At 40.7% G+C, this 13295-nt stretch overlaps 1 protein-coding gene across 1 annotated transcript; it reads left to right on the plus strand.

The window, feature by feature from the left end:
* The first annotated feature begins 1768 nt into the window (after positions 1 to 1768).
* Positions 1769 to 11993, plus strand: PDK4 (pyruvate dehydrogenase kinase 4). Its single transcript, XM_032705616.1, has 11 exons — positions 1769 to 2010; positions 2725 to 2866; positions 3883 to 3954; positions 4536 to 4720; positions 5137 to 5226; positions 5742 to 5819; positions 6438 to 6514; positions 7134 to 7232; positions 7525 to 7635; positions 8348 to 8461; positions 9476 to 11993. The coding sequence occupies exons 1-11, from the start codon at positions 1863 to 1865 to the stop codon at positions 9617 to 9619; spliced, it is 1260 nt and encodes a 419-aa protein (XP_032561507.1). The 5' UTR covers positions 1769 to 1862; the 3' UTR covers positions 9620 to 11993.
* The last annotated feature ends 1302 nt before the right edge of the window (positions 11994 to 13295 follow it).

Genomic DNA, 13295 nt, shown 5'->3' on the forward strand with positions numbered 1-13295 from the left:
CAAAACAGGGTGTGTAATATGATTGCTCACAAAGGATATTCAAGTTACTTATACTAAGCAGGCTCAGCACAACAACAGATTAAAATAAAGTATCTCAATTCAATAGAAATAGTGACCTTATAAACCAGAGTATCTGCCTAGTACAGAGGACTTTTGTGACCCAGATTTTTTTGCAAAGTGTTAATTTTGAGATTCTTGCTTGGCACTTATTAGTGGCTTCAGGAAGAATGTGAAACAAAACAAAGGCTATCCCTACAGGTTTCATGATTTAAACGAATTTGTATGACATTTTCACTTCTCTGAGTCATCTGCAACTTGCAGGCAAACAAAGCTGAAACAGTCAAAAGAAAATGACAACATTTATTTTCAATTTTCAACTTCTGGCAAGGACAGCAAAAATCAAAGGGGTTACATTTACTGCTATTAGAGCTCTACATTTTGCTTCATTTCACATTTCATATGCCAATATCCAATCATTGTGGTAAACAAGAATATACTGAATGGAGAAACAACACAGTAACTCTCCCAATAAAATAATAAAACAGGGAGCAATAAAATAATGAAACATAAAGTACAGTGGGAGTAGAACCATAAGCAGGGATAACAGATATAATGACTAGAAAGAGGAAAAAAAATGAGATACAGTTAAAAAGTCCCAATCTAATTACAAGCTAAAGTGTTCTCCTCTGCCTGTTAAACCAAACATCTGAATTTCTTGTTAGGAACATATCTTCCTTGCCTTGAAAAAAAAGTTTACGTTTGTGCGTGTGTGTGGAAATATGCATACAATAATTGGACTATGGAGTTGTTTGCCAGTGTTTGCATTGTTGTTTTATTGCCACACGCTTCTGCTGTTTCAGACCAAGTTTTAGAACGTCAGGAAGTCCTTCACTGACATTAACTCCATTCTTCAATGCATTATGCAAAACCTGCCCTTAGCGGAGTCGGTGCGTTGGGAAAAGGCCAGGCAGCACGGGACATCCACACTCCCTCTCCAGCAAAGAGGAAAGGTGAGCAGGCTTTTCCCGGATCGACTGTGACCTGGAAGATGAGCTGTCCCCGAGAGCACTGTCCTGTCAGTCACCTCTCCCGTCAGCTCTAGACACAGTAAATAAAGGCCACATGCCGACCCTGGACCAGTGCGTCACCAGCACAGCTGTCTTCAGGTGTTTGGTCACTATTAACCCAGGTCACAGCCTCGACCTACATGTGAGCAACCTGAACCCTGCGGGCTGGGATCTGATTTTGTTCCCTTTACACACCCACGTAGTCTCTGCGCCGACCGTGGCATTACCCCCTCAGTAATTCAAGGCCAGCCCTCCCCGTATGAGTGCAAACACACGGCGTCCCCCGGCCACCCCCGCGCCCCCCAGGGCGGGCAATGGCGCCCTGACACAGCCCCGCGCTCCCGGCGGCCCGGGCGCCCATTGGCTCCTGCCCACGGCCGGGCCCCCCCGCAGCCAATGAGGGGCGGGACCTTGGCACGGCCGCCCCGCCGCCGACCTCGCCCGGTAAACAAGTTCACTGCGGGAGGCGCAGGGTCAGCTCCCCCCGCTCCGCCTCCCCGGCCCCGCGGCTCCCCCACGGCCTCCCGGGCGCCCCTGGCGCTTTTCCCGCGGGGCTGGCGACGCGCCCGCGGCCACGGGACGGCGGGGGACAGGGGAACCCCGCCAGCGCTGTCACGAGTCGCTCCGGCGGGGGCGCGGCCTGTCGGAGCCCCGCCCCCTGCGATTGTAAATAGAGGCGCCACATGAAGCCCCGCACCACAGGCGAAGGGACAAGGGAACAGCGGGACAGCGCCAGTCCCGAAGCCACCGACAGACTGCTCGCTCATCTGCCACGCATTCGCCGCCCCGGGAGCGATGAAGGCCGCACGGATCGCCCTGCGCAGCGCTGCCCCGCTGGCAGGGGCCAGCGCCAGCAGCAGCCGCAGCCGGTTGCCGCAGGAGGTGGAGCAGTTTTCCCGCTTCTCCCCCTCCCCACTCTCCATCAAGCAGTTACTGGACTTCGGTGAGACGCGGGATGAGCAGGGGAGGGTCTGGGCGGAGGGGCGGCTCAAGAGCAGCACTCGGGGGCTTGTTTCCACGCGGCGGGACGAGCCCGGGGGATCGCCCGGAGGCTCAGCCCACGGGGGAGTCGGTGCCACCCCGGCCCGGCTGCCCAGCACCGGGGCGGCGCAGGGGCGCGAGCCCCCGCGGGGACCTGCCGGCCCCAGAGCGGTGGCGGCGGCGGGGAGGTCGCCTGGGGTGACCACCTCCAGCCTCAGGTGCCGGGCGGTGGTGACTTGAGTGCGCCATCGAAGCTGAACATGCGCTACAGCGCTGTTTCGGCGGCGCTCGTGGGGTGCGGGGGCCGAGAGGTGAATGGTGTGCGAGCCGTACTCGTGCCCAGCGCACTCGGTATCGGGAGGAGCCCTCGGCCTCGGCGAAGTGGACACGCTGTTCCCAGATCCCGTTATCGCTATGGCAGCTGGGGCGGCTGTGCGCACATAACACTGCCAGGCGTCACCCCGAAGACGCTCGTGTTTACAGAGGCTATTATGCTTCTTAGAGGATTGCAGATAAGACCCGTGTCTACATGGGAACTGTACAGGTATTCCTCCTAGGAATGCGCTGTGTCTTGCCGTCCTGTAAACAGCGTCCTGAAATCTGTGGAGAGCCAGTATTTTGTAGTTGCATCTTGAAACTTCCTTAAACAAAAGTTTTATCTTGGATTTATTCATAGGCTCAAGTAATGCATGTGAGAGAACGTCTTTTGCGTTTTTACGACAAGAACTTCCTGTGAGGTTTGCAAACATACTGAGAGAAATTGATCTGCTTCCTGATAAATTACTGGGCACTCCATCAGTACAATTAGTAAAAAGCTGGTAAGTATCAACTACTTGAAGTCAACCTGTAAAGTAACACAGCTTTGACAACTTTGTTATCACAGACTTTTTTGAATAGTAGAAAACATAACAAAATACACTAGAAATGCAGTTCCTTCATCAAAGGTAAATTGCAAACTGTTACACACTGTCCCTTTTTAGCTTGCTAAAAGTAAATTGAAAACCAACATATTTATATTGTTACCTTTAAATAGGTGGGGGGTTTTTAGCAGTTTGAAATAGCTATTAGAGCAAATCTCACTTCTCCTTCTTGAAGAAGGGAGAGAAGAAGGCGTGTTCTGTTTTCATATAGCATTACAGACCCTTGGAGCCATGTAAAAATGGGAAACCGGGCTATATACTTGTTTCATTCTTTCAGGTTACTAACAAAGCTTCTATTCCAAAGCCTTGACCTGTGCAGCAAGTGTTTGCAATTCAATTAACATAATCTCTGCAGTTGACAGAGTGGTTGAATCTGATTTAACCTTGTTTACTGGCACAGTTGCAGCATTTGCCTGGATGGCTGACATAAAGGGCAGAAGTATTAGAGTGAGATCTAGAAACTGTTCTTAATATAGCAAACAGTTGTGCCTTTGCAGTATGCGTCAAGACTGTCAGATGTTAGTACAAGAGGCTCAACTGCTTAGCTTCTGCCAAAGCTGATCAGATTTGGAAAAATTTTACCTAAGTGACTTCCTGACCAGTATTGCCATTTGGATCTTCTTTTGAAATATGTCTCTTCTCAAGAATTTTAAGGTGATCCTATGTACCTAAAGTGAGGGTTTAGATTCCTTTTTGCATGGCAGGTCCAAGGAAAGACTTTTAGGATCCAGGCAGTCAAGAGGAGTCCATCTGTCATTCCACTGTTGGATGGAAGTTTGATACTTCAAAGACACCTCAGACTCCTAGCTGACTTGTTAAGAGTAATGATGTGGACAAGGCAAAGTACTTTTCATATTCCTAGGCTAAGAAGAATCAAATGAATAGCATATATTTCCTGTGTTCTTTTTTAATAGGTACATCCAAAGCCTGAAGGAGCTGGTAGAGTTCCATCGCAAAAGCCCAGATGACCAAAAAGTCTTATCTGAGTAAGCTTATAATTTGTTTCTTTGAACTTTTTAGTTCACATTCTACTTTTCGTAATATTGTCACTTTAGACTGATAGCTGTCATGTGCTGAATTTGATAATCTATCATAAAGTGTTCTGCATAGAGCAAGCTGCTTTAAATCTCTGATCGTGTTCAGCAATATTGCAAATAAATATGATCTGTTACAGCTTGGTTTCAAGGTCATACTGCCCCTTGAACTGTCATGACAGAAAAATATCAACAAAAATTTTCTGTGAAGTCACATCCCACTTCTTTCCAAGGTGTCAGCTAGGGATCTTTTTCCCTTCCTCACATTCTCACGTATCTGCTCACATAAATGAGTGAACAGGCAGTGAATTTGACATGGCTAATAATTATACCTTTTGTATTAAAAGTAACAAACTCTCCTGATTTAAGTCAGTGAGGAATTACTTTTAAAAGAATGAAAATAGTAGACTGTATTGTAATATTAAAGCTGTTAAGCACTTACCTGTGCTGCTGCTGGATTAGATAATTACATTTACAAAGCTTGCCTCTATATAGTCTCAGAATAATGTTCTAAAAATATCTTTTTGACCTAGCTTTATAGATACATTAATTAGAGTCCGAAACAGACATCATGATGTGGTTCCTACAATGGCACAAGGAGTAATTGAATACAAAGACACTTTTAAAGTAGATCCTGTCACCAATCAAAACATCCAGTATTTTTTGGATCGTTTTTACATGAGCCGTATTTCCACCCGGATGCTAATGAACCAACACAGTAAGTAGAAGTCTTTACCTGGGGAAAAACTTCAACCTAAGGAGTAACAAGTTAATGTAAACATTTCTTGAAACTGTTGGAGATCTGCCTCAGATAATTTTGTGTGACACTGGCTCTATCACTTAAGAAAGTAATGAGAACTTGTTTTCTAGACTACAGACTAACTGTAATAAGTCTGGTGTGGAATATGTAGATATGCAATTCTTTACACCTGAAAAACCTTCAGATGTTGAACTACAGAAAAACCAACATAGTTTACTGGCAGTACATAGCATTTTAACTCATAAAAGCATAAACAACATTAATTCTTTTATGTGACTCTATGTTGTGATCACATTGTATTAGTCTAATATTTTAGGCTTTTTTAATAATACAATATTTGGGATTAAATATGGTATCATTTTCATCTCAAACAGCTCTCCTTTTTGATGATAAATCTGGCTCAGGGCATCCAAGACACATTGGAAGTATTGATCCTTGCTGTGATGTTGTCGAAGTAGTGAATGGTATGTATTCTCAAGTCCTTGACATTTCTTTTCATGATCAGTATTTATATTTGATTGCAAGCAGTTTGGGTAACCAACATGTGTTATAGAGGATGCTGACTGGCTTTAACTGAAATGGCTGAAAGCAGTCTATCTCTGCTGAAAGCACAAGCTTTTATAGGCCAGAATTTAAAATCCAAAGTAGCAGTAAAAAATGTGTTGGACTCAGTTCTAGCAAGTGATAGATGAGGTAGGAGTTAGAGTTGTCCGAGGTGTTGAGTTTGGTCTTATCTACTGATAGATAACAGATGCATCAGTTCTACACAGTTATCAAATTGTATGAAGATCATCTCGTGCTGCTGTGGTTCCCCATTTGTTCTCAATTTTTAATGCATACAGTGGATACAATATTATCATTCCCTTGAGACACAGTCTTGGACTCTGTAACACTTTAGCAGCTAGTGCATTTAAAAGCCAGATTTTGCCGAGTATTAAAAATAAACTTTTACATTTCACATATTTAATAAATATTTCAGATGCTTATGAAAGTTCGAAGATGTTGTGTGACCAGTATTACTTAACGTCTCCAGAACTGAAACTTACTCAAGTGAACGGTAAGATGAGAGCTTTTATGACTGCCTTCCTATCAATAGCCAAACTGCTGCTCTTACTGAATCAAAAGGCTCCCAATTCTGCAGCCTTAGTGGTACATAGCAGTTGGCCAAGTTCCTCTTCATTTTCTGTTATAGGCACCTCACTTAATCTCCTGGGTTAGAACTCAAAAGTCAATATATCTTAAAATTAGATTTTCTGAGCTACCATTTATGAATTTGAGAAAGGTAAGAGAAACCTGTTGCTAGAGAGGAGCTCTATATCTGGGGTGAGGAACTGCTGACTGAAATGCTGGTTCTGGTCTAAGTGCCTGCATCTGTCTGATTTCAGCAGTCTACTTAATGTTTGAAATCTTTTATTTATTAAAAGGGAGATAATACTTGATATTTGTTTTGTTTATTTGAAAAGAAACTGTAATTAAGCAAGTGGTGATTGCAATCTAAACACTCCTATGAATGCATAAAGTTGTTTGCCAACTTTGTAGGGAGGGAAATCAAAAATGAGAGTTGATATATTTTTCTGGTTTGCTTTGGCAACTTGCTTATTGTAAACTTTGGATACAATACAGAAAAAATTTCATCGCCCTTTTAACTCCTATTTTTATTTTTCCCTTCCTCTAGGAAAAGCTCCAGGACAGCCAATTAACATTGTATATGTTCCATCTCATCTTTTCCACATGCTTTTTGAGCTCTTTAAGGTATGTCAGTATAAACTCTTTTCTTCCCTTAGTAATCTGAGCTGGAGCATCAATACTTAAAACCTCTAGCTAGATCTGAATGAAGTAATAAAGCTTTGCATAGGACAGTGAGATCTCAAAGGTTTTCTTATTTGGGGAAATAGTCTTGGCAGTACGATTGCAGTTTATAAGAGAACATTTGAACCCTTTTGTGTGATGGTAAATGGGACAGGGTAAGGGAAAGAGAGTGTGAAAGTGTGACGTGGGATTGTGACCACCACTAGCCTTCTGCTTGTATAGATTACATCTGTAGTGTAGGTTTGCCCTGATGCCTTTTCTGTAGAGTGGCCAATACGTCTAGAAGTTGTGAATGGGACTGAGCTTGAATGCTGCCAACATGGGGTGCAGAAATCTGGCAGCCTCTAGCAACTGCTGAACTTTGCTCTTCTCTGGAAACCTGTTGACTTTAAGGCAAGAACAGTAATCTTTCACACGTAGAAGAGTCTTGGCTATGCTTAGACACTTTTAGGTGTGAGAATAGAGGAACAGAGGGTAACTGCTCAGCCTCTACATAACAGGGTTATAGTTTGAAGTGCATGGATTCAACAATCTCTGGTAATGGTAACATTTTTTTCCATAGAATTCAATGAGGGCAACTGTTGAATTCCAAGAAAACAGTCCAACCCTTTCTCCGATTGAAGTGACAGTTGTTCTAGGAAAAGAAGACTTGGCAATCAAGGTATTTTGTTGACCTATTACAATATGGACTTAATGTTGTCTTTATGGTTATATATGCTGCAGCAAATTCTATTAAAAGATTTTCTGGCCCCTGGCAACAGATTAAAGATACTATGAGCATATGAGCATTCTGTTAGCCTCCACATGGCAGTTATCTAACTGTAAAATAATATGCTGCAAAACAAATGTTTGCATTTATGACCGTTGGAAAGATGTGTTCAAATAACAGCATTTTAAATACCATTCTTGATGTTAACCATGATTGATGTTAACTTCATTCTCTCTTAAATCAGATCTCAGACAGAGGAGGTGGTGTTCCAGTAAGGAAAATTGAGCAGCTGTTTAGCTACATGTATTCCACAGCACCAAGGCCCGATATGGATGATGCTCGAAATACTCCTTTTGTAAGATATTTTCAATACTCATTTTGGTAATAAGGTTGCTGTAAGTGTTGGACAGATTAGTGGGTTAATAATGAAACGCTATGTCCACCCTGCTGCTTTGTGGGGTATGCAAAGATTATTGAGCCTCATAAGTATTAATTAACACTTACTGAAAAAGAATTTTAATATCTAGCTTAATGGACAGAATTATGCTTTTAAAGATGTAAACAAGGAAGAACATTACAACCTGAATCTAACCTCCCCCTCCTTTTTTTTTTTTTCCTTGCATCCCAATGACACTAATTTACTTGGTCTTCACTTCCCATTCAATTCTCAAATTTATTGTAAATTATGCTGTCTTTTCGGAGACAAGCACAACTGAAAGAGGCTTTTAGACTAATATTTATCTCCCAGTAGCAAGCTCCTTTTACTAATCAAGCTGTACTAGCAAAAACAGAGGAGGGAAAATACAGAAATGTACTGTGTAAAAGTGGGACATATATTTAAACTCTTCCTCTTCCATGAAGATTTATTTTCTTGTGGGTTTGGTTTTTTTAATGGTCAGTTTCAGTATTTTGTATGAGACTTACTAGAGATTTATGTTTGCATTTAAGAGGAGGAAGTGCAAAGGACTTCTAGCAGTTTAAAATCTCTGAAGACTTTGCAGCTATTTAACTTTAGCTGTAAGAGATAGTAAAAAAATAATTAATTTTATCTTATACTTTATTTTCAGGCTGGTTTTGGGTATGGCTTGCCAATTTCACGTCTGTATGCTAAATACTTTCAAGGAGATCTAAATCTCTACTCCATATGTGGTTATGGAACAGATGCTATTATCTACTTGAAGGTATGTATTTTGATTTAGTTAAATAACAGATACCTACCATTAATGCAGTGAGGTAACTACTCAGTATCATTTTAAGGTAAACAAATTCTCTGCTCGTGAGTAGCTCTTGTTTTTTTCTAAAGAAATACCAATAACTGGTAGGTAGAATTAAAAAGGTCACTTGGCTTTAAGGAGTCTACTTGAAAAACTACTAGTGAGAGTCATGTTGGTTTTCATCTTGTTTTAAGATGTTCTATGCTTGTTCATAGAATACAAAGTACTGGAAGAGAATGAAATCAGAGTGTGAGCTACAGATCTGATTTCTTTACTCTGTTCAACCAGAAAGTTTGCATAAACTAAATCTTTGAACTGGTGCTGTTCAACAGTTGCCATATAGCCCATATATAGGATCCAGATATCAGTAATCTTGAACACCAAGCATATAACATGCACTACTCTTTTTATAAGTAACCTGCAAATAGGACTACATGTTCTTTTCTACTCTCTGTGCTTACTCACAGGAAAAACTTTCTTTGACTTTCTTCCAATAAACTGAAAGCATAGTTCTGAACACACTGAAGCACAACCAGAGCGGTAGTACAAGAGGACAGCTCAGCTATATATATATCTAACATTTCTATTTAGCAATTTCCCAAGAGGATAGGAATTTTTTTGTTATTTGCAAAATATGGAAGTAGGGAAAGAACATATTTTAAAGCTTCTCCAGAATTTTGTAAATCAAAGTTCTCTTCCATGCATTCCTGGGCTATCTTGCAAACATGTTAAGGGGTAATGCTTAAGGCCTATAAAAATGCATAAATAGGATTCCATGTTACTGCATTTGTCCCACTAAATTATCCAAAACAAGCACAGATACTGAAGCACATAAACTACCACATCTATTGTAGAAATATTTCTGTAAATAACTGTTTTGTAGTGTCATTGGCTTACCACTTTAAGCATACTGCATGAATTTTTGCAAAGTGGCATTATTGAGAGGTGGAAACCAAGTAACTTCTTCCTTCTTGACTTTAGGCCTTATCAACAGACTCAATAGAAAAACTCCCAGTTTTTAATAAATCAGCTTCCAAGCATTACCAAGCTACCTCAGAGGCAGATGACTGGTGTATCCCAAGCAAAGACCCAAAGAATGTATCAAAACAGAGTGCAGCTTTCTGAAGAGAAGTTGGTATCCAGACACCCAAGGGGATCAAGCTGGCTTCTCAAAAAGAGCAGCGTTTGGAAGTATTTGTCTACCTCCAAACAAGCAAGTTTCAGGACTGACAGAGAAGAAAGAAGATAAGGATGTTATCACCTAGGTTGTGTGCACCGAGTGTGAAATCTTGCTGTGGACTTCAGAATAAGGAAAATAGCAGCACATATATCTTTAAAGATCTGTGTGTAGAGGAAAATCAGACTGTTTTTTTTCTTATGATCAAAGACTTGGTGTTGTAGAGGTGTGCAATTTTTAAGTCCTGTTTAATGCTTGAATTCTGAACACTGATAAACATAAGTTGTGCTGATGCATATTTTTCTTCTAGAATAGTTATCAGCAGTTTATCTTATTACAGAACTTCTCAGGTAGGCAGATAACACCTGTACTTTAAAGCTATAATTATAATATTTGGAAAAGATGTACCTAATATGACAGTCTTGTAGCATTCAAATACAGCCTGACTGGAAAGGACAGAGTCCTGGAAAGTAGGGAGAAAGTGTTTTCCATATATAAGGAAGTCCCATTTTAAAAAAAAAAGTATTATATTAATTATTCTTATGTGATGCCTTGCTTTGTGAGTTACTTTGTTAGATTTTTTTTATATTAAGCTGTTCATAGAAAACCAACCAAGTAAGGCTTCTATGCATAAGGTAATTAAGAAGAAAGTCAGGATATTTTAGAAAGGTACTGGAAAGAAACAGAAAGCTACTTGGTTATACCAGCTCTAAGGTTAGGGTGCATCTAGCCTACATTCCTGTAGTCTGGAGAGCATGTGCCAAGTCAGATAGGATTTTCCAAGAACTGAAGTCAGATGTACAGGTTGAACAGAAAGGTTTTGTGGTCTGTATTGTGTAAGCATGTTGTGAGAAACAGCACATGTAAAACACAGTTTTGTGTTTCCGTTTTGTTGTGCTATTAGAAGATCAGTGGCTCAGTACTCTTAACTGACATCTGCCAACTGTCTTTGTCAAATTTGTATTGGACCACACTAGCTCAGAGAGGTACAGGGGGAATCTGTACCCTGAAAGCTGTGATGAGCACTGAAGGTCTGTTTGAAAAGTTTTCAGGAGTGGTGTAGAAACTCTAAATTTATTCTTAGAACTCTTCATTGCAATGGAAAGGGCTTAGGAAATGATGTTTCAAAATGTAAGCAGGACTGAAAGCTATAGAATAGCTCTTATGAACAGCAAAATAGGGGGAATTCCCAGAAGAACAGTGCCAGTGGGAGAGGGTTGTTGGGAAAGTATTCTGTTCTCGGTAGGATTCTTCCTAGCACATCTTTGTGCATTTTCAGTTTTGTAAGCAAAGTAAACTTAACAGCAGGTGTTAAGCTATTGCCAAGATGGCCAGTCTAAAGTTCATCAGGGCTGTATAATATTACTTGAACTTTTTTTACTAGTTAGCATATTATCTCAGGTATATGTGATCCTTTGCAAGAAATTTTAAGTACAGTAAAGCATCTTACTCAGTTGTATGACAGTTTTCTATAACAGATTTGTATTATTTTGAAAGAAGGCTGCTCCATACTGTACTGTGATTTTAAAATGTTTTTAATAGGAATGAGAGAAAAACGGAACTGCTTTTGTTTTCTAGAAGTCCTGTTGGGATGGATTTTTCAATCAAAAATAAAATAGTGTTCTGATATGCTTCATTTCTTTCAAAACCTAAATTTATATGTATTGGTGATAACTACTGAGCGTTATGACTTTAGTACTGCATCTAGGCTGTCTTTATCCTGGTGAATAAGCTACAGTCACCAGAGGTCACCAGGTCATGTATCTGAGCTCAGCTCAGTGAATGAAATTGTTTGTAAAAAGGAAATATTTTTGTCTAGAATATACAGGTGTGAAAAAGCTGTCTTCACTGCTATAATATATTTGAGTATTTGTTGATTTTTGTATGGAATACAAGGTCACAAACACATATCTAGGTATTTACTGTTGTCAGGTAATCACAATTTATAGCTTTCTGTCTGCATCCAGGCATTGAATATGAGTTGTGATACAATGGTGCACCTGTAACATAGCTGCAGCTGCTCCGGGTAGGAGCTGTAATTTCTGTTTCAAAGCAGCTGAGATACATGGGTGCTGCAGAAATGTCTAATTTTTTTTGCAGAGTGAAGCTGCAGAACACATGATGCAGACAGAGGTGTGTATAGCACTTAAGGAACCCATGTGGAATCTTTGCAGTATTACAAATTAGGTCTATCTACCTAGATAATACAGCACCTTTTCCAGCGTTCACTGAATTTTTATTCTGAAAGTAGAGCTCTAGTTTTAAGTCTTTTACCTGGACATAGATGTTGACATAATTTTATAATAAAATCTTTTCAATCAATGGTTGTCTAGAATCTTTATTTTCTAAGAAGACTAGTGCAACAAGCATTTCTCAGATCATAGTGCAGCCTGGGGGGGACCCAGACAAGGCCCTTTTTGAAGTCTTATAAAATTGAGTTGAGCAAAACAACTGTATCAGATACAACAGAGGAGAGAAAACCCTGAAACTGATCTGCTTATGCTTAATATTTCATCTGTTGAGACGTTACATTGTGCCTAAACCTAGTGCATTACCTTATGTATCATCTTACTCTTTTTGATTAGGACAATATCCATCTTCAGAGATGAGAACTGGGAATCCTTCATCACTGCATGTTCTACACTTTTATGTTTTGTTCAGCTTTAAAGAATATGAAAATTTACCACTAGTTTTAGTTTTATATAAAAAAGGCATCCATCGAGTCTATATTTAACAAATAAGTTTTTCCACAGACTAAATGGAAGCCTGTCTTTCAGTTCTGAAGCAATAGGACAGCTGACTCTTAATAGCTGGTGTGTAAGAAAATAGTAGTGACCAGATGGATCAGATTGTGCTATGATAGAACAGTCCTCTACAACTGGTACTTTAGCAGACTTGTGTTGGCCTGGGACCATCCTGCATCTTCTTAATTTTAAGATAGAGTAACTGTAAAAAATGCATGTATACTTTACCTGAAAAAGGAGAGGTGAAAACCAGCCTGACTCTGGGTGCCTGGCAGTAAGCCTACAAGTGACAGCCTTGTGTGCTGAGTTTGCCCTTCTTATAAAAGTGGATTTTACCTGAAGGTTTTTCTAACTGTAATGCCAGGGAAGCAGATCAGATGGTGTATACTTTTCTCATTTCCAGAAATGTACCACTGACATATATCAGTATGTCAGGTGTGCTGGGAGAAACAACCCAGAACTCAAGTACACCAGGAACTTCAATAAACTACTATGGAAAACAAAAGGAAACCAACCACAAAAATACCCATTGTGTTTTCACTGTCCTGCAATCTCTAGAGGCAGGACTAGCACATTTCCCCTCAGGTTTTTCCAAGCAGAAGTACATATACATGCACTCTATACCTTGCCCATGGCAGACTCGGGAGCCGGGATGCTGCAGTGCAGCAGGATTTACTCAAGCTGCTGTGCAGCTCCATGTTGAAAACGTGGCCGCAGCAGGCCCAGGTCTTTCCACAGCTCACTGTGCACAGGCTATGAGTCCCAGCCAAGCTCCTGCAGTCCAGAAGGAGAAATGTGGTTTGTTTTTTTTTTCCTTTTCCCACACTAACCCAGCGAGTAACAGAGACCACATGCCAGCTTCTGGTTCAGCAAAGTGATG

Source organism: Chiroxiphia lanceolata, chromosome 1 (assembly GCF_009829145.1).
Source record: "Chiroxiphia lanceolata isolate bChiLan1 chromosome 1, bChiLan1.pri, whole genome shotgun sequence".
Classification (NCBI taxonomy): Eukaryota; Metazoa; Chordata; class Aves; order Passeriformes; family Pipridae; genus Chiroxiphia; species Chiroxiphia lanceolata.

What these genes read in the sequence shown, in the direction of transcription:
- PDK4 (XM_032705616.1), top strand. Translation starts at nt 1,863, where the DNA reads ATGAAGGCCGCACGGATCGCCCTGCGCAGCGCTGCCCCGCTGGCAGGG. An exon ending in ATGCTCGAAATACTCCTTTT is followed by an intron (nt 7,636 to 8,347) that starts GTAAGATATTTT and finishes CTTTATTTTCAG; the next exon opens with GCTGGTTTTGGGTATGGCTT. An exon ending in ATGCTATTATCTACTTGAAG is followed by an intron (nt 8,462 to 9,475) that starts GTATGTATTTTG and finishes TCTTGACTTTAG; the next exon opens with GCCTTATCAACAGACTCAAT.